The following is a 25,824-nucleotide window of genomic DNA, read 5'->3' on the forward strand; positions in this document are numbered from 1 at the left end:
TATGCTTCCAGAAAATAAAGTTAGTAGCGATGGCAAGCAGATAACACTGACACCTTTTATTTCTGTCAGTTTCAACACGTTTTACCCACTGAGAACCACAGCCGTATCAGAGTTCCATTACTCACTGAGAACAACAGCCCTATCAGAGTTCCTTTACCCACTGAGAACAACAGCCTGTCAGAATTTCAATACTCACTGAGAACAACAGCCTGTCAGTGTTTCAATACTCACTGAGAAAAACAGCCTGTCAGAGTTTCGATACTCACTGAGAACAACAGCCTATTAGAGTTTCGATACTCACTGAGAACAACAGCCTGTCTGAGTTTCACCACCTATTTCATGTGAGCATGAATTGTTAATGTTTCATTAGTTTCTGTGAATGGGCACTAGTGTCAGCTGGAATATCCTTTTGCCTGAGGTATCCTTTTGCATCCAATGAATGTTCTCTCTAATAATTCTGGTATCCTGTATATTTCTTCTTTTTTGGGGGCGGGGGGGCAGATATACCAGCCCTGTATCAGGGACTGTAGGAGCAGGTACTGTTTACACAATAAAACATTTTGCACCACGTTTCACCCTTGAATCCTTAGGGAAAGCACTGTCATTTGATGCAAATTCCTCCGATGCTTGACCTCCAGTGACCAGCCTGGATCTCAGCACTACAGCCTGCGCCATCCGTATATATATATAGATATACACATACCTAAGGTCACTTATGCCAACACACCCAGATGACATTCATACACACCAATTTCGAGATTTGCATACCTACACACACACACACACACACACACACACACACACACACACACACACACACACACACACTTTTAACTCCAACCCTCCAAATTCCAGGGATTTAACCCTCTTTCCTAGTACAATTCCATCACTGGTTCTGTCTGAGATGTTGGACCACGGCTCAGGAACACCTGGCCTGAGGACTCTTGGCTTTCCCCGTCCATGTCCACCTGGTTGTGTTGCTGAACTAGTTTCTGCCTGATGATTCCTGCTGTCACTGCCCACAGCACAGCTGATCGTCCCTGTCCTTGTCCACCTGGTTGTGGAGCTGATCTGAACATCAATGTGGCCCAAAAAGGTTATGTATCCATATACTTTTACCATGCACAGACAGAAGAGGACTGTACACCCCTAAGAGTCTAGTTCCCTTTTAGGTTTCTTCCTAGGCTCTGACCCTATTAGCCAGGTTTCCTGGCCACCATACATCAATCAATAAATCAAATGTATTTATAAAGCCCTTTTTACAACAGCAGTTGTCACAAAGTGCTTTACAGAGACACCCGGCCTTAAACCCCAAGGAGCAAACAACAGTAGTGTTGAATTTCAGTGGCTAGGAAAAACTCCCTAAGAAGGTCGAATTTTAGGAAGAAACCTAGAGAGGACCCAGGCTCAGAGGGGTGACCAGTCCTCTTCTGGCTGTGCCGGGTGAGATATTAAGAGTCCAATTGGAATAATAAATACATTTCTCTGGGCTAAATCCAGAGTCTATTTGATTTTAGACTAGGTAAGAAGTATGACCAGGTGGACAAGGACAGGGACAGCAACGGGCCCCCCAAACCAGGTAATCCGCAGGTGTGGACCAGGACCTCATCTCGTCCTAAAATTTAAAACTGGAGGAGACTGAGAAAAGTTAGAAGTGCATTCCTCATATCCCCCAGCACAATAATATAGCAGCGTAACACCTTGGAACTGAGACGGGGGGGTTCCGGTGACACTGTGGCCCTACCCGGGGGAGGCCCCTGACAGGGCCCAACAGGCAGGAAATCAATTCTTGTTATTGCTTAAGTCTTGAAAAAAAAAAAGTAAGCTATTTTATGGACACATTAAACTTAGACCTGGAATAAAAGTGTTTATTTGCTATTAAAAACAATGAACAAAAACATGGAAATAAACATTCATACAGTAAATAGTGTCTTTCTTGTTGTCTACAAAGGAAATATATTGAAACTACTGGGCAATACAGAAATTCCTGTGATGGCTTCGGATGGGAAAGGAGGAGCATGAGAACGAGGCGATAATTATTAGTGGTTTCTTTTAATAAAAGAAAGAACAATTTGCGAAGCGCAACAACGCTCTTCTTGACAGTGAGACAATAACACACAAAGACAGGGGAAGCAGAGGGAACATATAGTACTGGGGGGAATGATGAGGATGAGAACCAGGTGCGCTAGACGAGACACAGGTGAAATGCATAATGAGATGGACGGTGGTGTCAGAAGGCCGGTGACGTCGAACGCTGGAGCCCGTCTGCTGCAGGGGGAGGTGAAGCAGCAGAGGGCGCAGTTGTCACAGTACCCCCCCTCTGACACCGGCCCCGGGGCCGACCCGGGGGACGCGGAGCAGGGCCATCCGGGCGACGCCGATGGAACTCACGTACGAGGGCGGGAGCCAGGACGTCCTTCACCGGGACCCAGCTCCGTTCCTCCGGGCCGTACCCCTCCCACTCCACGAGGTACTGGAGGCCCCCCACCCAACGCCTCGAGTCAATGATGGAGCGGACGGAGTATGCCGGGGCCCCCTGGATGTCCAGGGGGGGGAGGAACCTCCCGCACCTCACACACCTGAAGGGGACCAGCCACCACCGGCCTGAGGAGAGACACATGAAACAAGGGGTTAATACGGTAGTCGGGGGGAAGGCGTAAACGATTTGTCACCTCGTTGACACTCCTCAAGACTTTAAAGGGCCCCACAAACCACCGGGCCAGCTTCCGGCAGGGCAAGTGGAGGGGCAGGTCCTTGGACGAGAGCCAGACCCGGTCGCCCGGACGATACACCGGGGACTCCCTGCGGTGGCGGTCCGCAAAGATCTTTTGGCGGCGGACAGCGAGCTGGAGGCGAGCCTGCACAGCCTCCCACGTGCCCGCTGCCCGCCGGAACCAGTCATCCACCGCAGGGGTACCGGTCTGGCTCGGTGTCCAGGGTGCCAGAACCGGCTGGTAACCCAGCACACACTGAAAGGGTGATATGCCCGTGGAGGAGTGGTGGCAGAGAGTTTGAGAGCGTATTCCGCCCAAGGCAGAAACTCTGCCCACTCCCCTGGCCGGTCCTGCCAGTAGGACCGAAGGAACCTGCCCACTTCCTGGTTTACCTGTTCCACCTGCCCGTTGGACTGGGGATGGTAGCCCGAGGTCAGGCTGACCGAGATCCCCAGGTGCTGCATAAAGGCCTTCCACACTCTTGAACTGGGGACCCCGGTCAGACACGATGTCCTCGGGCACCCCATAGTGCCGGAAGACGTGTGTGAATAGGGCCTCCGCGGTTTTGTAGGGCAGTAGAAAGGCCGGGCAGAGGCAAGAGGCGGCAGGACTTGGAGAACCGGAGCGGTGGTGAAACGGTGTTTCAGTTCCACAAATGCCTGTTCCACCTCCATGGTCCACTGCAACCGGGTCGCCCCCCCCTTCAGAAGGGAGGTGATCGGAGCCGCAACCTGGCTAAAGCCCCGGATAAACCTCCTGTAGTAATTCGAGAAGCCTAAAAATCGTTGCACGTCCTTCACCATGGTTGGGGTCGCCAATTATGCACAGCGTCAATGTGAAGCTCCTCCATAGCCACACCTGTGCTGGAAAAACGATACCCCAGGAAGGACACAGACGACTGAAAAAACAGACACTTCTCGGCTTTCACGTACAGGTCATGCTCCAGCAGTCTAACAAGCACCCTGCGTACCAACGAGACATGCTCAGCGCGGCTGGTAGTGTATATCAAGATGTCATCGATATACACCACCACGCCTTCGCACAACATGTCCCGGAACACATCGTTGACGAAGGATTGAAAGACTGATGGAGCATTCATCAAACCGTACAGCATTACTAAATATTCATAGTGGCCGGATGTGGTGCTAAAGGCTGTTTTCCACTCATCCCCTTCCCGGATACGTACCAGGTTATAGGAGCTCCTGAGGTCTAATTTGGTGAAAGAGCGGGCCTGTGCAGAGATCACCTCCGCAGAGATCAAAGGGAGAGGGTAGCGGAACGGAACAGAATGGTGATCTTGTTCAGCGCCCGGTAATCGATGCATGGGCGCAAACCACCGTCCTTCTTTTTCACAAAAAAGGAGACCTGTGACTTGGAGGGCCTAATGTAACCCTGTTCCAACGCTTCCTTAACGTACACGGCCATAGCCTTGGTTTCGGTACAGGACAGTGGATACACGTGACCCTTCGGGAGTGCGGCTCCGTCAATGAGGTCTATCGCACAATCCCCCGGCCGGTGTGGTGGCAACACAGTGGCCTTAGCCTTGGAAAAGACCGCAGCTAAGTCCCTGTATTCGGGGGGAATTGGCATGGCGGGAGCGCTGTCTGGACTTTCCACAGAGGTCGAGCCAACGGAAACACCCAAACACCTACCTTGACACTTCCACGACCACCCCGCAAGACTCTGACTGGACCAGGAGATAACGGGGTCATGTAGGGACACCCAGGGGAAACCCAAAACCACAGGGAACATGGGCGAGTCGATCACATGGAAGGAAAGGGTTTCGCTGTGTCGGTCGCCGGTAACCATAAGGAGGGGGACAGTGCGTTGGGTGACCAAACCCGACCCTAGTGGCTGGTTGTCCAAAGCTGTCACAGATAAGGGGGTGGTGAGGACACGAAGGGGTATGCGTGAATGTAGAGCAAAGGACCTATCCATGAAATTCCCAGCTGCGCCTGAGTCTACCAGCGCCTTACACTGGGAAACAACGGAAAACCGGGGAACGTAACAGGGACAGTGCACATCGAGAGGGAAGAGGTAAGTGGTGAATAGGCATGTGCTACCTGGGGTGATGCGGAAGTGCCCTGCCTGTCGCCTCTCGACTCGGGGAGGGAGGTGTGATGTGGTGCGGTTGTACGGCCTTGTCTCCTCTTGGAGGCACTCCACACCTGTCCGCCCCAACCTCTGCCCGAAAGCGCAGCCGCCCCCAGGTCCATGGGGAAGGCGGCGTCTGGTTGGCAGGGTGGAACGGGCGGGCCTCTTCCAGGACGTCCTCGGGCAGCCAGCAGGTTGTCGAGACGGATGGACATGTCTACCAGTTGGTCGAAGGAGAGGGACACGTCCCGACAAGCCAGCTCCCTCCGGACGTCCTCGCGAAGGCTACACCGGTAGTGGTTGATGAGAGGCCGCTCGTTCCACCCCGCTGACAGGGTCCGGAACACCAGTGTGAAATTCTGCGCCGATCTTGTTCCCTGCCGTAGGTGGAACAGCCGTTCACCCGCCTCTCTCCCTTCGTGAGGATGATCGAACACGGCTTGGAAGCGGCAGATGAAGTCGGCATAGCTGCCCTGGGTGGGCTGCACGATGTTCCAAACGGTGGTGGCCCACTCCAGGGCTTTCCCGGACAGGCAGGAGACGAGTGAGGAGATCTTCTGGGCATCAGTCAGCACAGGATGCGTCGCCTGGAACGCGATGTCCACTTGCAGCAGGAAACCTGGCAGCGGTCCGCTGTCCCGTCGTAGTCCCTGGGCAGCAGAATGTGCATCACCCCCATGTTAGGTGAAGCAACCTGGGGAGGCGGAAAGATGGCCTGTGCGGTTCTCCTGGCTCAGCTCTAGGCGCTGTACCGCTTTCAACACAGTGTCCATTACGGCGCCTAGGCTGGCCAGCATAGTAGAATGTACCTTGACTGCTTCCGCAACACCGGCCTCGCCTTTGGCTCCTTGTTGCTCCATTTCCTTCTCTTTTTGAGGTGTGTTATTCTGTGACGGCTTCGGATGGGAAAGGAGGAGCAGGAGAACGAGGCGATACTTATTAGTGGTTTCTTCTAATATAAGAAAGAACAATTGGCGAAGCGCAACAACACTCTTCTTGACAGCGAGACAATAACACACAAAGACAGGGGAAGCAGAGCGAACATATATACTGGGGGGAATGATGAGGATGAGAACCAGGTGCGCTAAACAAGACACAGGTGAAATGCATAATGAGATGGACGGTGGTGTCAGAAGGCCGGTGACGTAGAACGCTGGAGCCCGTCTGCTGCAGGGGGAGGAGAGGCAGCAGAGGGCGCAGTTGTCACAATTCCATTTATATGATTGATTGAGACAAGGGACAAGTAACCATTAATTTTTGTATACGTTTATACGTTATATTGTGATTTTTTCAGAGTAATTAGAGACGTTAAACAACTTTCTCTGGTAGCATAAACAGTACGGTCTTGTAAATTGTTGAAAACATTGACATGCCTTTTACAAAATCTTTACTGGACATTTCCTGATCTTAAGTGAACACAACCTGTCCTCTCTGGGTAGAGTAAACACAACCCGTACACTCTGGGAGGAGTAAACACAACCTGTCCTCTCTGGGTATAGTAAACAACCCGTCCACTCTGGGAGGAGTAAACACAACCTGTCCTCTCTGGGTAGAGTAAACAACCCGTCCACTCTGGGAGGAGTAAACACAACCTGTCCTCTCTGGGTATAGTAAACACAACCCGTCCTCTTCTGGGCAGAGGGAGCACAACCTGTCTTCTCTGGGTAGAGTAAACACAGCCTGTCCTCTCTGAGTAGAGTAAACACAGCCTGTCCTCTCTGGGTAGAGTAAACACCACCTGTCCTCTCTGGGTAGAGTAAACACCACCTGTCCTCTCTGGGTGGAGTAAACACCACCTGTCCTCTCTGGGTGGAGTAAACACAGCCTGTCCTCTCTGGGTAGAGTAAACACAGCCTGTCCTCTCTGGGTAGAGTAAACACAATCTGTCCTCTCTGGGTAGAGTGAACACAACCTGTCCTCTCTGGGTAGAGTAAACACAACCTGTCCTCTCTGGGTAGAGTAAACACCACCTGTCCTCTCTGGGTGGAGTAAACACCACCTGTCCTCTCTGGGGGGAGTAAACACCACCTGTCCTCTCTGGGGGGAGTAAACACCACCTGTCCTCTCTGGGTGGAGTAAACACCACCTGTCCTCTCTGGGGGGAGTAAACAACACCTGTCCTCTCTGGGTGGAGTAAACACCACCTGTCCTCTCTGGGGGGAGTAAACAACACCTGTCCTCTGTGGGTGGACAGATGTGCCAGAAGTTTCCTATCTGTCACAGTGGTTGGATAGTCTGCTACTGTGTACTGTGTTTCGGGCCAAACAACATTGAAGTTTGCTTGGATTGTTTGCGGTGTTTGGACCAGATTGTCTAAATGTCCTGATGTTGTATTGGGTTGGGATTGGATTGTGAACTTAGTTTCAGAATCAGCTGGCTAAGGAGGCTCTTCTCTATGCTTTCCTCCAGGCATTGGAGGGCTTTGTAGTGGTTGGAGGCTTGTTTTTGAATTATTTTAAAATTTGGTGGCACTTTTTTATATATTGATCAGAAGAGGGAATGGGCCTTGTTCTGCTCTGCATGCATTGTTTGGAGTTTTTCTCAGGACTCGCAGGATGCTCTTACAGAGTTCTGCATGAAGGCTTTCAATTGGGTGTTTGTCCCATTTATCAAATTCTTGTTTTGTAAGCGGGCCCCAGACTTCACTGCCATGAAGTGCAATTGGTTCAATTACAGCTTTGAATATTTTGAGCCAGATCCTAATTGGAACGTCTAATTTATTACATCTTTTAATGGCATAAAAATCTCTTCTTGCTTTATCGCTCAATTAATTCACAGCCAGGATGACATTCCCTGTCAGTATTTGAATTTTAGTCCCAAATAAGTGTAAGCGTGTGTGTATCTATGTGAAGCCAGCTTAATAAGAAAGTATATCTGTTTTCTAAACATCGGGATCTTTTTTGGAATATCATAATCTTTGTCTTTTTTGTTGGTGCCCAGTTCTGGTAGAACTGATGCAGTATATCAAAATGATGCTGTAGGCCCTCTTTTGTTCGTGACATTTTATTTCTGTGTCGTTTAGAGTGAGTCCTGGGCTGTTGATTGTTCAAGCATTTGAGTCAGTTCATTAATATAAATGTTAAATAGGCTTGAGCGTAAGTTGTTTCCTGGTTTTTCTCTCTCTCATTATGAGGTATGAGTTTCAGTAGTAACACTAACACATATCAGTACTTCCCACCTCTCCAGGATCCCTTGGTCATTTAGTGAGAAGCTGTGAATCAGGAGGAGGTTAGTAGCAGTTTGCTTCCACTTCCAGATAGTACTTAGCACCACACAGAGCTCTTGGCAGGCCAGACAACATGCCTAGCTGGATTACATTTACAGCTGGCTGGCTGTAGAAACACGTGCTTTGTTTCTCCACATTAATGGACAGCACATGGAGAGGCTCTTCAGTTAGCAGATGGATCCAAACCCTGACCCACCAGACATCCTGTTCCTGCAAACCAACTGAGAAATGCTTCCCAACACAGCACATATTTGGCTGTGGTTGTCCATGCAAAAGCATTTATCATAATACTGGCAGAGAGTAAAAATACAATCTACAGAACATTAAGGGATATTTCTAACTTTTCTTAGGATAATAGACTTTAGCCTTGGTGATGTGACTCACTGGCCTGGGCAGGAGCCTATTGGAACTGCAATATCCGCTCAGAAAATGTCTGTACATTTTAATTGGTTCTTATTTACTTGCTATATGCAACGCCACAAGTTTCCATCTTAAATACACAACGCCAGAGATTTTGGAAGTAAACTGACATTAGTTTTTGGGGTGGTGCTTTGGTACAGTTTTTTCTTAATTGCTAAAACACTGAACCCCATTCTCTGAACCCAATGCTCAGTGGCCTAAACCCTTTGTTCAAATCAATCACTTGTTCAGCAGAACCTTAAACAAAATGGTAAACACGGGCGGCAAATGCTTATCACAACTACAACACAGTTTGCACACAATGATACACAACTGTTCACACTTGTTTCTAACGATGTGATCAAACCAATTGTACAGAAAAGAAGCCAGTTCAGAGTGCACAGGTGGCTTGAATGTTGATACCAACCATGGATGGAAACAATTTGAGCAGAGGAGAAAGAGTACCAGAAAGAGGTGGTTGATGAGGAAGAGGATGACAAAGAAGTTGTGGATGAGGAGGAAGAGGACAAGGAAGAGTAACACCCAGAACAGTAATTTCAAATGAAATTTGGGCAACTGTGATAGACCATGTTCTTGTTCATGGAATGACAATGAGGGAAGCAGGACAAAGAGTACAACCCAATTTGAGCAGATTCTCTGTGGTCTCCATAATCAGGACATTCAGAGAGAACAGGTAATTACTGTGGTCACTGGACATTTAATGTATACATTTGATTCAGTACATTACTTTGTCAATAGAAAGTATACTGGGGAGAAAAAAAATTCCTTCCTTACCATACAACATTTTACATGTAGAAGTAATTTCCATTGCTATTTTTACTGAATGTACCTGTACATGTTTGTAAGTGCATTTCCCCCCTTCTTGTAAAACTACCAGACTACCACATTGGTGTGGGCTCTGCGATGTTCTCTCAACAGCAAGAGGCTGTCATTAAAACAATGCCATCCGACTGCGTGAAATACAGCGAAGAGTTGAACATGATGATGAGTTTGAATCAACGGTGTCCTCCATCACAACAGGGTACACATGGAGGAAGTGTACAGGCTAACCTGAGGGCTCAGAGGGTCAAATATCTGAGTAACAATTGGGTGGAGTGTTGCGGAGCAAGGAACCAGGTGCAGGCAGAGGTAGTCGGTGTTGATATTTTAATCGAAACAAACAACGAGCAAACAAAACACAACACAGAAAAGGGCTGAACTAAAGCAGCAAAACGGCAACAGGTACAAGGTACTCAATTCAACGGCAGGCACGCCAGCAAACAGGACAATAACAGTGATCCACAATGTGGGGAGCAGAGGGGAATCATTTAAACACATACAAACGATATCAATTGGGACCTGGTGTGAATGATTGAAGACATGTGACAGTCTGGGATGTGTTCATATGTGTTGGAAACTGAGAATGTATGAAAACATGTGACAGTCCGGGATGTGTTCATATGTGTTGGAAACTGAGAATGTATGGCACGGTGGCGCTGCTGGTCACCGTACCATGACCCTATGATTTCAGTATGTGCAAATAAGTGCTCTCAGTGCTGATACTTACAGTACTATTCTATGCTAATATTTTGAAGATTTGGTTCTGAGTTTAAAGTTCTGAGAAAATTGGTGATGTTTTCAAGAATTGTGTCTTAGCAGTTGTGAGAAACTGTAAAACATAATCATGATTTGTTCAATTTGAAATTGGGATATCCAACCAGCATTGCACATCCCCTTCATTATCAACACTTCCTGCTGATTTAATAAAAACACTACAGGACCTGAGGTTGTCAGGGAGCTACAGGGAACTACAGGACCAGGGGCCCTGAGGTCTATAGGAAATTACAGGACCCGGGCCCTGAGGTCTGTAGGGAACTACAGGACCTGGGCCCTGAGGTCTACAGGGAACTACAGGACCTGGGCCCTGAGGTCTACAGGGAACTACAGGACCTGGGCCCTGAGGTCTACAGGGTACTACAGGACCTGGGCCCTGAGGTCTACAGGGAACTACAGGACCTGAGGTGTACAGGGAACTACATGACCTGGGCCCTGGGGTCTATAGGAGACTACAGGACCTGGGCCCTGAGGTCTATAGGGAAGTACAGGACCTGGGCCCTGAGGTCTATAGGGAAGTACAGGACCTGGGCCCTGAGGTCTATAGGGAAGTACAGGACCTGGGCCCTGAGGTCTACAGGGAACTACAGGACCTGGGCCCTGAGGTCTACAGGGAACTACAGGACCTAAGGTGTACAGGGAACTACATGACCTGGGCCCTGAGGTCTATAGGAGACTACAGGACCTGGGCCCTGAGGTCTATAGGGAAGTACAGGACCTGGGCCCTGAGGTCTATAGGGAAGTACAGGACCTGGGCCCTGAGGTCTATAGGGAACTACAAGAGCTGGGCCCTGAGGTCTATAGGAGACTACAGAACCTGGGCCCTGAGGTCTATAGGGAACTACAGGACCTGGGGTCTACAGGGAACTACAGGACCTGGGGTCTACAGGGAACTACAGGACCTGAGGTCTTTAGGGAACTACAGGAGCTGGGCCCTGAGGTCTACAGGGACCTACAGGACATGGGGTCTACAGGGAACTTCAGGACCTGGGGTCTACAGGGAACTACAGGACCTGAGGTCTACAGGGAAGTACAGGACCTGGGGTCTATAAGGACTAAGGTGCTGTTGGGAATTTATCCCTAGTCTTCTTTATATGTCACGTATTTGTTGATTGATAGCATTCTCCATAAAATAGGAAGGGAGGGATTATTGGCCTTCATTGTGTAGATGAAGTTTTGTACATGGAGATACTGATTTCAATGGATATGCTGTGGACTAGTAAGCCTGTAATTACAGGAGTAGCAGGACGCCTGGTATAAGCTATTTATCAGGACTGAGGTAGAAAATCATTACAAGCATACTCGCACACACACGCACACACTCTCAGGCGCCTCTCTGCCCAGCATCATCAGTAAAGTGAATTTGGCTAATCTGCTTTTGCTAAGCCTTGGGATATAATTTTTCATTGCAAATGTCATAATTAGTAACATGCTGTGTGAATATCAAAGAAGCGTCAATGAAAAGCCCTGATTGTTCAAGGATTATAAGTGATAAAGGATCTTTTTCTTCCTTTGTCAGTGCTGTGGATGGTTGTGCTTGGTATTATCAGTGCTGTGGATGGTTGTGCTTGGTATTATCAGTGCTGTGGATGGTTGTGCTTGGTATTATCAGTGCTGTGAATGGATATGCTTGGTGTTATCAGTGCTGTGAATGGACATGCTTGGTATTATCAGTGCTGTGGATGGTTGTGCTTTGTATTATCAGTGCTGTGAATGTACATGCTTGGTATTATCTGTGCTGTGAATGGACATGCTTGGTATTATCAGTGCTGTGAATGGACATGCTTGGTATTATCAGTGCTGTGGATGGACATGCTTGGTATTATCAGTGCTGTGAATGGACATGCTTGGTGTTATCAGTGCTGTGAATGGACATGCTTGGTGTTATCAGTGCTGTGAATGGACATGCTTGGTATTATCAATGTTTTGGATGGTCATGCTTGGTACTGTCAGTGTTTTGGATGGTCATGCTTGGTACTGTCAGTGCTGTGGTTGGTCATGCTTGGTACTGTCAGTGCTGTGGTTGGTCTTGCTTGGTACTGTCAGTGCTGTGGTTGGTCTTGCTTGGTACTGTCAGTGCTGTGGTTGGTGTTGCTTGTTACTGTCAGTGCTGTGGTTGGTCTTGCTTGGTATTGTCAGTGCTGCGATTGGTCATGCTTGGTATTGTCAGTGCTGTTGATAGACGTGTTTGGTATTGATCAGTGCTGTGATTGGTCGTGCTTGGTATTGTCATTGTTGTTGATGGTCGTGCTTGATATTATCAATGTTGTGGTTGGTCGTACTTGGTATTGTCAGTGCAGTTGATGGTCGTGCTTGGTATTGTCAGTACTGTGGATGTTCGTGCTTGGTATTGTCAGTGCTGTGATTGGTGGTGCTTGGTATTGTCAGTGCTGTGATTGGTCATTCTTGGTATTTTGTGTAATTAATTTGGCTGACATTTGAGGTTCACCCTAACCTCCATGCATTGTTGTTGGGTTGTCTGGTTCTGGAGGCTGACGTGGTCCGGTCTGACCTTGGCCATGCTGACTCCCCAGATCTGTAAATCTATTACTTCAGAGAGACAGGATGTATTCACTGGGGTGCTGTTTGGTTGCTCAAACTGGCAGGCCACCCAGGTAAGGGGGTCTGTGAGAGATTGATCATCCCTCCTGATCCAGGAAGTAGTTATTATGAGCTGGATGTAAAGGATAAGAATCAGGAGGCCTAGCGAGGGTTACATCAGTACATGAATAAATCTGGGGTATGTCCTCCACACTCCTTTCGACCTGAGACGTGACTCTGACTCCTGTCTGTAAATCTCCCTGAGAAAAATAATTAACAGATGATCCAATTCTTCCTCCTTTTCGCCCAATCACATGTCGGTGTCTGTTAAGTATGGGATCGTATTGTAACACTAACAATCATTCTTTCAAGGTTTTTGGCTGCCATGCTCTCATGCTCTCATGGACAATTGGTGATTGCTTTCACTGCTATTTGGCTACATGCAGTATTTGGATCTCTTAAGGACAACAGATTAAAGATTCCAGGCCCTTCCTTTATCAACACCACTTTAATTAGCTAAACTCTTAGACTCAACAGGATTATGTTGACCAGCTCAGAAGTCCCTAAGAAAAGATGCATTGGTTTGAACTGTGGTGACAAGACCGATGAACCAAGAGTAGGGCAAACAGACAGAAGAGGTATTAGGCTGGTCTAGGATCAGGTAGAGGTCAGAAGTCAGACACTGTCCAAACAATAATGGGAAGTTCATTGGGTCAAAGTGCAATTATACTGCAGGTTTGGGATGCCAAGTATGAACCTTGACCTCTGAACTTTGACCATGTTCCTTTAGCATGTCTGTCAGCATCATAATTATCCAGAATCCCTTACACGCCCTCAGGGCCTTCCACCTGGCCCAAACCTAACCCCTGACCATGGTCTGAGTGGGTTCAGTTTATCTCCCTCTACCCTGCTGTTGCTCTCCTCCAGACAGCCTCTGGCTACAATCACCCCTCTAATGCAGCGTGAATGGAGCAGGCTTAGGTTTCCACATTAATGAAATGTGTATTGAAGGAGTGTGGGGCTCTGGGTGTCTGTGGTTGGAGAGGAGGAGTGGAAAGCATTATGGTTCTAATTTTTAACGGTTGGCCTTGGCTGGTGTTGACGGATTCAGATTAAAGCTGTGGATGTGCATGTATGTTTTATACTACCAGCAATCAGGTCAGATATCACAATGCATCATTTGGACAGTTATTTCACTTCCAGTGAGAGAACATATACCGGTAAATGGGTATAATTAGCAAAAAAAGATGATAGCTATCCAGAATTCTTCATTGCTCTCTTTCCAAAGGCCTGAATACCTTTGGATAAAGACCACACTACTGTCAGTCTGGATAACAGCATTGGCTCAATAACTCAAATGTAAACATTTTAATGTTAAGAACTGTTTAAAGTCAGTTGTCTTGTGGGGAGGATGCGTTAACCTATGAACTATAAACTTTGAAACAATTTTTCTGTATATGTTAGACACTTGTGAATCTTGGTATGTTTCCTTTGACAAATTAAGGTTATAGATTATTTTTGGAGACAGGAGTACTCCTCACCTAGTTGTCTTTATTGGACATATTGAAAGTGGGAACAGCCAGCAGACGCAGGACCATCCATGGGAGGAGTTACAGACCATCCATGGGAGGAGTTACGGACCATCCATGGGAGGAGTTACAGACCATCCATGGGAGGAGTTACGGACCATCCATGGGAGGATTTACAGACCATCCATGGGAGGAGTTATGGATAATCCATGGGAGGAGTTACAGACCATCCATGGGAGGATTTACGGACCATCCATGGGAGGAGTTACGGACAATCCATGGGAGGAGTTACGGACAATGCATGGGAGGAGTTATGGACAATCCATGGGAGGAGTTACGGACAATCCATGGAAGGAGTTACGGACAATCCATGGGAGGAGTTACGGACCATCCATGGGTGAGTTATGGACAATCCATGGGAGGAGTTACAGACAATCCATGGAAGGAGTTATGGACAATCCATGGGAGGAGTTATGGATAATCTAAAGGAGCAGGTATGAAAACGGACTGCTTCCCTTTGACACAGTTGTGATTGCTGTGGTTCAAATCATGCAGTGAGACTCTTAAAACCATTAGTCTATAGCAGACCTACTCTATTCCAGGAATCATGGAAATGTCCCTAATTGATTATGTGGGGTTCTCAGGGGGAATTCCCCTAGCCTGGTTATACCCGATGTAATGGTGGGTGAACAAATTCATGTCTTTCACCAGGCTAGAACCATGACATCTTTTTATTATGGCAAGGATTCTCTGGAGGGCCATCATGAGACTGTGATGGCGTGTAAATAGGAATACATCCTATCTGCTGCTCTGGGGAATACCCAGATGTCATGAAGGACTTTATGCTCAGCATGTTTGCTGGCACTGAGCCGGAACTAACTAGACAGATACAGATTGTTCCAACTACAAGGCTAATTGGATTATGGTTCAAAACAAAAACAGGGTGATAATTTGACTAACTTGATTACTGCTTTTGGATCTGTAACTGATGTTATTTTCACCATGGTGACAGACTTTGCTGAATACGTTGGTTAAGTGGTGTGAATATATAACCATGTTTGTGAGTCTAAAAGCCCCGGGTTATATTAGCTCAGGGCATGGAGTGTATTAGATTTATGAGGAAGTTCTACAAAGCCAAGATGTTAACCCTAATATACCCTAATATGTTCCTCATAGTGTGTGTGTCTGTATGTTTGCGTGTCAGTGTCTGGAAGTGTGTGTGTGTGTGTGTGTGTATGTGTCTGAATGTTTGCATGTCAGTGTCTGGAAGTGTGTGTGTGTGTGTGTCTGTTTGCATGTCAGTGTCTGGAAGTGTGTGTGTGTGTGTGTGTGTGTGTCTGTATGTTTGTGTGTCAGTGTCTGTAAGTGTGTGTGTGTGTATGTTTGCATGTCAGTATCTGGAAGTGTGTGTGTGTCTGTATGTTTGCGTGTCAGTGTCTGGAAGTGTTTGTGTGTCAGTGTCTGTAAATGTGTGTCTGTAAGTTTGCATGTCAGTGTCCGTAGTTACATGGACCACCAGTCATGATTATGTTGTAGGTACATGGACCACCAGTCATGATTATGCTGTAGTTACATGGACCATCAGTCATGATTATATTGTAGTTGAAGGTCTATGTAGAAGAAATTATAATACCAAACTTTTAGGTGGCTTTTTAGGATGTCAAGGATCCAATGCTGGATTCAGCTCCAGGTCCCCTAACCCTCTGGGACTGCTGGAATGGCTGGGGCTGCTGGGGCTGCTAGGACCTGTGGGGCCGCTGGGGCTGCTGGGACTGCTGAGACCTCTAGGAATGCTGGGACTTCTGGGACTGCTGAGACGCCTGGGACCTCTGGAACTGCTGGGATTTCTTGGACCGCTGAGATTTCTGGGACCTCTGGGACTGCTGGGACCTCCGGGACCACTGAGACTTCTGGGACTGTTGGGACGGCTGGGGCTGCTGGGACCTCTGGGACCACTGAGACTTCTGGGATTGCTGGGACATCTGAAACTGCTGGGTCCTCTGGGACCACTGAGACTTCTGGTACCTCTGAGACTGCTGGGATGGCTGGGGCTGCTGGGGCTGCTAGGACCTGTGGGACTGCTGGGGCTGCTGGGACCACGAGGACTGCTGGGACCAATGAGACTTCTGGGACCTCTGGGACCTCTGGGACTTCTGGGACTGTTGGGACGGCTGGGGCTGCTGGGATCTCTGGGACCACTGAGACTTCTGGGATTGCTGGGACATCTGGAACTGCTGGGACCTCTGGGATCACTGAGACTTCTGGTACCTCTGAGACTGCTGGGATGGCTGGGGCTGCTGGGGCTGCTAGGACCTGTGGGACTGCTGGGGCTGCTGGGACCACGAGGACTGCTGGGACCAATGAGACTTCTGGGACCGCTGGGACTTCTGGGACCGCTGGGACTTCTTGGACCACTGAGATTTCTGGGACCTCTGGGACTGCTGGGATGGCTGAGGCAGCTGGGACCACTGAGACTTCTGGTACCTCTGGGACTGCTGGGGCTGCTAGGGCTGCTATAAAAAAATATAATGATACTGTTATGTGTTCCCCTTTCCTAAATATTCATGGATGGCTATGGACATGAGGTTTTAGCTAATCATCTGTAATGGCCAGTGAGTTCATTATGTCCTGTTATGCCTTGGGCCTGAGAAGTGGGGATTTCAAGTTCAATTATAGAGATTTATAGGGGTTTAAATATGTGTGGCTTATGAATACCACCTTATAGCATTTGGACTATGGATGTGTTTCTTGGCTGCACCAGTTATTTTACCCACTCCTGGTCTTGCCCCGTGTTGCCTGGGACCAGCCCCAGAAAGTGAGTTAATTAAAAATGGACATCATACCACTTGATTATTTTTTTAAGTATATTTGCAATTCAGAGACTTGTACTCTAAAACTTACTTTGCTTCAGTCAACTGTTGGGCTGTTTAATCCGACTGAGAGGCTGAGGAATGCTGAACTCATCTATGATTAATATCCACAGAGGCCTTGGGGATGAGAACAAAAATAGGGTGTGTGTGTTTGTGGGAGTTTTTGTATCCTAACCCTGCTAACTACTTTCATGTCAGACAGTGACTGTTTTGCTTAGTGTGTGTGTGTCAATGTGTTATCCAGGTCTATGTGTACATGTTGGGACCTGATGTCCCCTCAAAGACATTAAATCCGTAAAAGTTTATATGAAGTAAAATCTGATTTTGTCCTCAGAGGTTAGGTTTAAGAAAACATACAATTAGGGTTACTTTAAGAATAGTTAGAATTTGAGGTTACTTTTAAGTATAGGTCAACTCTATCACTTACTGTCAATTTTACTAGTTGGGGTTAGGACTTGGTTAATTTCAGGTTGAAAAGTTATGTAATTATAGTTAACGTTAGTGTTAACTAGGTCAACATAAAGAAAACAATACAAACGTGTGTAGTGTCTCCAGTTTGCTCCCTGGTACTGTAATGTGTGTGTAGTGTCCCCAGTCTTCTCCCTGGTACAGTAATGCCTGTAGTGTCCCCAGTCTGCTCCCTGATACAGTAATGTGTGTGTAGTGTCCCCAGTCTGCAATCTGGTACAGAAAGGTGTGTGTAGTGTCCCCAGTTTACTCTCTGGTACAATAATGTCTGTAGGGTCTCCAGTATGCTCCCTGGTACTGTAATGTGTGTGTAGTCTCCCTAGTCTGCCCCCTGGTACAGTAACGTGTGTCCCCAGTCTGCAATCTGGTACAGTAATATGTGTGTACCCAGTCTGCTCTCTGGTACAGAAATGTGTGTGTAGTGTCCCCATTATGCTCCCTAGTGCAGTAAACTGTGTGTGTGTCCAGTCTGCTCCCTGGTAATGTAATGTAAGTGTGTTCTGTGGACACAGCAACCTGCTGTATACTGGAAGTGACAGGACAGTTCACTGGTAAGAGCAGTGTCCACAGCAACTCCATGACAACACAACGCCACGGCAACAAACTCTATCTCTGGCTGAAAGACCTGCCTGCCTGCACATCCCACGGCAACAAAGCAACAACAGACCCATCGACCAATCAGCAGCCTTGATAGGTGACAGGATCAGACCAGGTCTTCCTCTTGCTCTCTGTCGCTATGGTTGCTGCTGTGGTTTTGTTTTGCTGTGTGGGGGAGGAGGAGATAGAGGGAGAAGGATGATGGGGGAAGACAAGAGAGGGAGAGAACCAGAATGGGGTACATAGAGGCACAGATTGAAAAACAGAAAGATGGGAGGTAACAGAATGATAGAGAGAACTCACAAACCATCCACTGAGCAATGAGAAACGATGAAACCCTAAACCCTAAACCTAACCTGCCACCCCTAAACCATGCACGCACATTCAATCCTCCAATTATAATTGTGTTAAAACACATTGTTTTTTCTCATGTCTTATAAATGTAAATAAATATCATATAGTATGAAATCAATTAATTTGATTAACTAATGTGTGTTAGAAACCATGAGTGTGAGACAACCTCTTTAGGGATTCAGTGGGTCAGTGTTACCTGGGCTGGGTCAGTATTAAATGGGCTGGGTCAGTGTTGCATGGGCTGGGTCAGTATTGAATGGGCTGGGTCAGTGTTGCATGGGCTGGGTCAGTATTTCATGGGCTGGGTCAGTATTTCATGGGCTGGGTCAGTGTTGCATGGGCTGGGTCAGTGTTGCATGGGCTGGGTCAGTGTTGCATGGGCTCGGTCAGTGTTGCATGGGCTGGGTCAGTGTTGCATGGGCAAGGTAGCCAAAAAATGTCTCTCTGTCTTAGGCTCTAATGTTTTGATGGCCTGGTTATTATTTCAGAGACCTCAAATTGTTCAGGTAGATAGTCACTGTGTCCTGGTCTTTAATTTAGAGACGTTATTCTCAGACTGGATGATAATCCTTGTATCCTGGTTGTCTTCTAACACATGTCAAACCAGGCACTATATGAAACGCTGAGGTAGTTTCCAGAGAGAGAGCAAATTTCGAAGGCACTTCAAAGTTTGTATGCGTTTGTGTGTCGATGAGGTTCCAGTAAAATTGCTAGGACATGAAAGAGGGAATGAAAAAAAGAGGAACAATTATTGTTCTTGGCACCTAGTGGAGCCACATATTCCAAGAACCCAGATGGGCTAAAACAAGCTCCAACAACAACAACACAGTCAGTTCTACTACTGGGGGAGGGTTGGGGTCCTTCATAGTCACCTCAAGGAGGAGAACACTTACTGGTAGTGGCTCAGCTAAATTACTGAGATGAAGAGGCTGGGTACAGGCCACCTGTTACAGGAGCAGTCTTTCTTTCAGCTGTCAGTCTATTAGCTGTCTATCTGTTGGCTATATGTTTTGTTATTTCTGCTTTTACTAGAAATCTTCATAGGTTTTGAAAATAAAGACACAATCCTGAAGTGTGAATTCTTGCTTAGCAACAGCCAAATGAAAGTGACTCTGAGCGTTCGGCCCACCTCGCTATGAACATTTTAAGACAGCCATGACTGTATGACTGACTGTAAGACTGTACAGGATGACTGTGTTTGACACTCCTCTCCAACAGATCTCATCTCAGGTTTTCCAGATCGTCTCTCTTAGATCTCATCTCCTCTCCAACACATTTCTTCTCACATCCACACCTCTCTCGCAGATCTTGTTTCTTTTCATCCAGCTCCCAGGCTGGTCTCTGGTGGTCGAAGAGGGACTTAATCTGAGTCATGTATGATGCAACACTGAATGATTCTGTCTGGTTCAATCAAGAGGTCTCTTTGAACAGCAGAGTGGTCTCATTATTCTGACTCCACCATAAAGGATCATTGCTTGATAGTTATTTCCCATTATGTAAACACACAGTTTAACTTCACACCTTTAAACACAAGCTGTCCAGACATGGTGATAGACGTGGTGCATTGTGGGTAGTAGACGTGTGGTTATGTGGGTGTTGGTTGAGATATCTGCCATTTCTAAGAGCATGATAAAACTTTAAACAGGATCTTTGGTCGGCATCTTAATCAAGATGGAACGAGAAGATTGAACAATATCTTCAGTGTCTGTCTGCCTGTCTATTCTGTAGCTGACAGTCTGTCTGTCAGTTGGTCTGCCTGTTTTCCTTCCTGTCTGTCTCTGTGTCTGTCTGTCTGTCACCCAACGCGTCCCGTCGTCTGAGAAGAGGATCAGTGGTGCTGCAACCACCTGACCTAATAAACCACAAGACATCTGAGCTTCACAGCCAACCAACACTCACCGTGGAAACCAGGGGGTGTGACCAACTTAAATGAGAGACAGAGATGGAAAGGGGGGGTGACTGACCTTAGGAAAAGTGACAATGCCAATAAAAGGTATAGCACACAACACAAACTGTGATTTTTCTTGAGGCATTGACATGGCTCACCACGTGACCCCGTAACCCTGTGATGTGTTAGCCTTGACACCACACTCCCTGGTGGGACCGGCGGCCCACCACACATACCTGTGGGGGAGAGAGACGGGAGGGGGGGGAAGCCCGGGGGAGAAAGACATGGGGAGAGAGACAGGAAGAGAGAAATAAGAGAGAGACAGGGAGAGAGGGAATTAAGAGAGATGGGGAGAGAGAAAGGGGAGACAGACAGGGGAGTGAGATGGGAGAGAGGGACCGAGGGACAGAGACAGAGGGACAGAGACAGAGGGACAGAGACAGAGACAGAGACAGAGGGACAGAGACAGAGGGACAGGGACAGAGACAGAGACAGAGGGACAGAGACAGAGACAGAGGGACAGAGACAGAGGGACAGAGACAGAGCAAGAGGTAGACAGGAAACAGGGAGAGAGACAGGGAGAGAGAGGGGAGGGGCGGGGAGATAAACAGGGGGAGATGGGGAGAGAGAAAAGGGGAGAGACAGGGAGTGAGATAGGGGAGAAGAAGAGGGGTAGACATCATTATCCGGGACCACTGACATCATTAGTCTAAAACTGCTGACCTCTGTAGTCAGGGATTACTGACCTCTGTAGTCCGGGATTACTGACCTCTGTAGTCCGGGATTACTGACATCATTAGTCAAGGACCCCTGACAGCTTTAGTCCAAGATCGCTGATATCTGTATTCTGGGACCACTGACATCTGTAGTCCAGAATCACTGACATGATTAGAACCGGACCACTGTCATCTGTAGTCTGGAACCACTGATGTTAGTCTGGGACCACTGACATCTGTAGTCCGGGACAACTGACATCATTAATTCAGGACCACTGACACCATTAGTCCGGAACCACTGACATCATTAGTCTGAGACTGCTGACCTCTGTTGTCTGGGACCACTGACATTATTAGTCCAGGACCACTGACATCTGTAGTCCGGGACCACTGACATCTGTCCAGGACCATTGACATCTGTAATCCGGGACCACTTACATTAGTCCGGGATCACTGACATAATTAGTCCAGGACCATTGACACCTGTAGTCTGGCACCACTGACATTAGTCTGGGACCTCTGACATCTGTAGTCCGGGACCACTGACATTAGTCCAGAACCACTGACATCTGTAGTCCGGGACCACTGACATCTGTAGTCCGGGACCACTGACATTAGTCCAGAACCACTGACATTAGTCCAGAACCACTGACATTTGTCCGGGACCACTGACATCTGTAGTCCGGGACCACTGACATTAGTCCAGAACCACTGACATTAGTCCAGAACCACTGACATTTGTCCGGGACCATTGACATCTGTAATCCGGGACCACTGACATTACTCCAGGACCACTGACTTCTGTCATCTGGGACCACTGACCTCTGTTAACCGGGACCACTGACATTATTAGTCCAGCACCACTGACATCATTAGTCCGGGACCAGTGACATCTATTGTCCAGGATAACCTACAAACCAACTTAAAAATGCAATCCAGGACATCTGTCCACTGGGCCTCAGTTCAATACTAAAGCCCAGTAGAGCAGAGAACAAGGTCCTATTCAGGACAAACACTCAGATTATATTAATGTGAACATCAAATCTAATTTGTACAAGCATTGGTAAAATACATATTTGTTTAACGACTCAAGTTGGAAGCTTGTATATTTGAGTATCATTCCACCTACACATGCAGGTACAGTTAAGGCTCTTATCAGGAGTTATAGGCAAAGTCCTAGTGCCAGTTAGTAATTATCTTCAAACACTTTCTACACACACACACACCCACACACATACAACACACACACACAGATAAAGTACATTTGACATGACGGTCATTTAAAGCAGTGGCTCCCAACCTTTTTCAGTTACTGTACCCCCAAAAAGAATTCGCACTGCTTGGAGTACCCCTGAAGTACCCCCTCATGTTCATTTCATTAGTAAGTCTATGGTGTCATGAGTGTTTTCAAGTACGCCCTGTGGAAAGGCCAAGTACCCCCAGGGGTCCTAGTACCCCTGGTTGGGAACCACTGATTTAAAGGACCCAACAAAGTAATCTCAGATTTTTTACGTTAGCTAATGCAACAGAGAGATGTGTTGTTTGTGATTTTTTGTGTGGATGTTAGAGAACATTGTCATATTGCCTGTGTCCGCAATCTAAGGTTTCATAAATGCTTCACTTCATCACTAAAACTTTAATTTGTACATACAATTTTTCCAAGTTGTTTTGGATGAGGTTGTGGTACAACACAGGCGCAGAGTCAAAATAGGGGGTGTAATCCATGTTTTAATCCCCCCCAAAAAAGGGAAGACAAATCAAAAGCAGCAATCAGTGACATGGTGTCTTCAAACTGAGAGACAAAACCAAAATGAACCACACCAGGTGTGGCTACACAGGGGACATAAATAGGGTCCCCAATTGGAGGCAACGATCTACCAAAAGGATCAGAGGTGGCTAGAGGCACCACCTTCCGTCCTGTCCTGACTTTGGCCCCAGCCCAGTGCAGAGATGGCTAGGGGCATAGCCAGGACGTGACACAAGTGTACTTACCTCGGGTATCCTAGTTTTTTTCTCTCTCATATATAATATATATTATATTGCTGTAATACAAGGCTCATCTGTAAAAGAGACTTTTATCTTATGATTGCCCTATGTAAATAAAGGTTAATAAATAAAATAAATGAACACCAGAATCTGAATTAGCTTTAAGCTAATTCTCAAAGTCAACCATTTTCACTTCTGGTGTATCTGAGGTTAAAACTGAGGCATTTTTAAAATCAACGCTGCATGGGTTTAGGTTCATGGGTCTAAGTTCATGGGTTTAGGTTCATGGGTCTAAGTTCATGGGTTTAGGTTCATGGGTTTAGGTTCATGGGTTTAGGTTCAGGTGTCTAGGTTAATTGGTTTAGGTTCAGGGGTTTAGGTTCATTGGTTTAGGTTCAGGTGTCTAGGTTCATGGGTTTAGGTTCATTGGTTTAGGTTCATGGGTCAAGACCAGAAAAACTCAGATCCTGATAAGCAGTCATAGCTACCCTATCAGATTCATGATTATCAATGGTGACAAAGTAATTCCGGCCATCCAGATAAGATCTGAACCAATCAAGGACTGTCCCGGAGAGTCCTACCCAATTTTCCAGCCTATCTATAAGTGTTCTATGATCTACAGTATCAAATGCTGCACTGAGATCTAATAGAACCAGAACTGTTATTTTATCAGAATCAGTATTCAGCCATATATCTTTTAAAACTTTAATCAGGGCCGTTTCAGAACTGTGGGGAGGTCGGCAACCTGACTGAAATGTGTCTAAGAGACCGCTTGAGTTCACAAAATTGCTGAGTTGATTGAAGACAAATTTCTCAATGATCTTTGCTATAAAAGGGAGATTTGATACAGGTCTATAGTTGTTCATTATACAGTAGATGCATCCAGTGTTCTCTTTTTTAATAGTGGCTTAATGGCAACTGTTTTTAGAGACGCTGGGAAAATGCCTGATTGCAGAGTGCTATTAACTATTTGCTGTAGATCCATTGTTATAGAGTAAAAAAAAAAAGTCTGATGGCAGTGGGTCGAGACAGCAAGTAGAAGCTTTAAGGTGTCAAACTGTGGGATTTTTGATACATTTTATTAAAATGCGACATAATAACCAAATGATGTCTTGGTGGTCGTGGTGATGGTACAGAGTCCTTGTTAGACTGTGTCGTTCTGATGGTCCGTCTGTAATACTTATAATTTTTTTACTAAAGAAACACGCAAATCCATTAGCTCAATCTAGAGTCCAGATGCTGTTGTGTTTCTCTCCTGAGACCAGGCAGCCCACTATGCTCCCCCAACACATGCTAGAGCCCAGTATCACAGGCAATATGAGTGTCAACACCACGGTCTGGAGTGGACCAGCAGAACCCCCTCAATGGGAGTGGAGGCTGATGCCCAGTGAGCTGTTAATCTCGTAACACCTTGTATGAAGGAAACCGCCGATGCTGTTCTTTTGGTCGACAGGTTAAACTCTTGATGGTCACGCATAGATTCACCAACATTTGCTGTCACAGTTAGTTTAGCCCTGGTTGCTGTCCTTTAAATGTGACAAACTATTGTTGCACAGAAATACAGAGGCTGTAGGTGTCCACCTTCATGGCTCGGTCATCCAATCAGGAGTTTGACTTCTAGGGTCAGCTGGTAATAGGACTGTTCCTCTGATAGGATGTTCCTCTGATAGTAATAGGACTGTTCCTCTGGTAGTAATAGGACTGTTCCTCTGATAGTAATAGGACTGTTCCTCTGGTAGTAATAGGACTGTTCCTCTGGTAGTAATAGGACTGTTCCTCTGATAGTAATAGGACTGTTCCTCTGGTAGTAATAGGACTGTTCCTCTGATAGTAATAGGACTGTTCCTCTGGTAGTAATAGGACTGTTCCTCTGGTAGTAATAGGACTGTTCCTCTGGTAGTAATAGGACTGTTCCTCTAATAGAAATAGGACTGTTCCTATGGTAGTAATAGGACTGTTCCTCTGGTAGTAATAGGACTGTTCCTCTGGTAGTAATAGGACTGTTCCTCTGGTAGTAATAGGACTGTTCCTCTGGTAGTAATAGGACTGTTCCTCTGGTAGTAATAGGACTGTTCCTCTGATAGTAATAGGACTGTTCCTCTGGTAGTAATAGGACTGTTCCTCTGGTAGTAATAGGACTGTTCCTCTGATAGTAATAGGACTGTTCCTCTGGTAGTAATAGGACTGTTCCTCTGGTAGTAATAGGACTGTTCCTCTGATAGTAATAGGTCTGTTCCTCTGATAGGATGTTCCTCTGATAGTAATAGGACTGTTCCTGTAAGATTCTGTCCATCCCTCTATACTCTCCCTCCCTCTCTTCCACTCCCTCCCTCCCTCTCTTCCCCTCCCTCCCTCTCTTCCCCTCCCTCTCCCTCTTCCCCTCCCTCTCTCTCGTCCCCTCCCTCTCTCTTGTCCCCTCCCTCTCTCTTGTCCCCTCCATCTCTTCCCCTCCCTCTCCCTCTTCCCCTCCCTCTCTCTCTTGTCCCCTCCCTCTCTTCCCCTCCCTCTCCCTCTTCCCCTCCCTCTCTCTCTTGTCCCCTCCCTCTCTTCCCCTCCCTCTCCCTCTTCCCCTCCCTCTCTCTCTTCCCCTCCCTCTCTCTTGTCCCCTCCCTCCATCCATCCCCCTATCTTTCTTTCCCTCCCCTCCCCTCCCTTCCAGTCCTTCTCATTTGAAGCAGTGAAAGTCTTTCTACAGTGAAACCGGGACACAGTAGAAAACCATCTAGACAAGTAAAACAGGTTCCTGTTAAATCACACGCACGGAGAGGCAATCATTTAAAGCAGGTTCTTCAGGTTGTCCTTTTCTGATGGTACAAAAACAACCTTAT

General features: G+C 47.0%; 1 protein-coding gene across 1 annotated transcript; it reads left to right on the forward strand.

Annotated features, from left to right (window-relative positions):
* Positions 1-8,856: 8,856 nt before the first annotated feature.
* LOC117593309 (collagen alpha-2(I) chain-like) lies at positions 8,857-17,226 on the forward strand. Its single transcript, XM_034287950.1, has 2 exons — positions 8,857-9,127; positions 15,774-17,226. The coding sequence occupies exon 2, from the start codon at positions 15,908-15,910 to the stop codon at positions 16,634-16,636; it is 729 nt and encodes a 242-aa protein (XP_034143841.1). The 5' UTR covers positions 8,857-9,127; positions 15,774-15,907; the 3' UTR covers positions 16,637-17,226.
* The last annotated feature ends 8,598 nt before the right edge of the window (positions 17,227-25,824 follow it).

Source organism: Esox lucius, chromosome 18 (genome assembly GCF_011004845.1).
Source record: "Esox lucius isolate fEsoLuc1 chromosome 18, fEsoLuc1.pri, whole genome shotgun sequence".
Classification (NCBI taxonomy): domain Eukaryota; kingdom Metazoa; phylum Chordata; class Actinopteri; order Esociformes; family Esocidae; genus Esox; species Esox lucius.

Excerpts from the sequence above, each read along its gene's own strand:
- LOC117593309 (XM_034287950.1), top strand. The coding sequence starts at position 15,908 with ATGCTGGGACTTCTGGGACTGCTGAGACGCCTGGGACCTCTGGAACTG.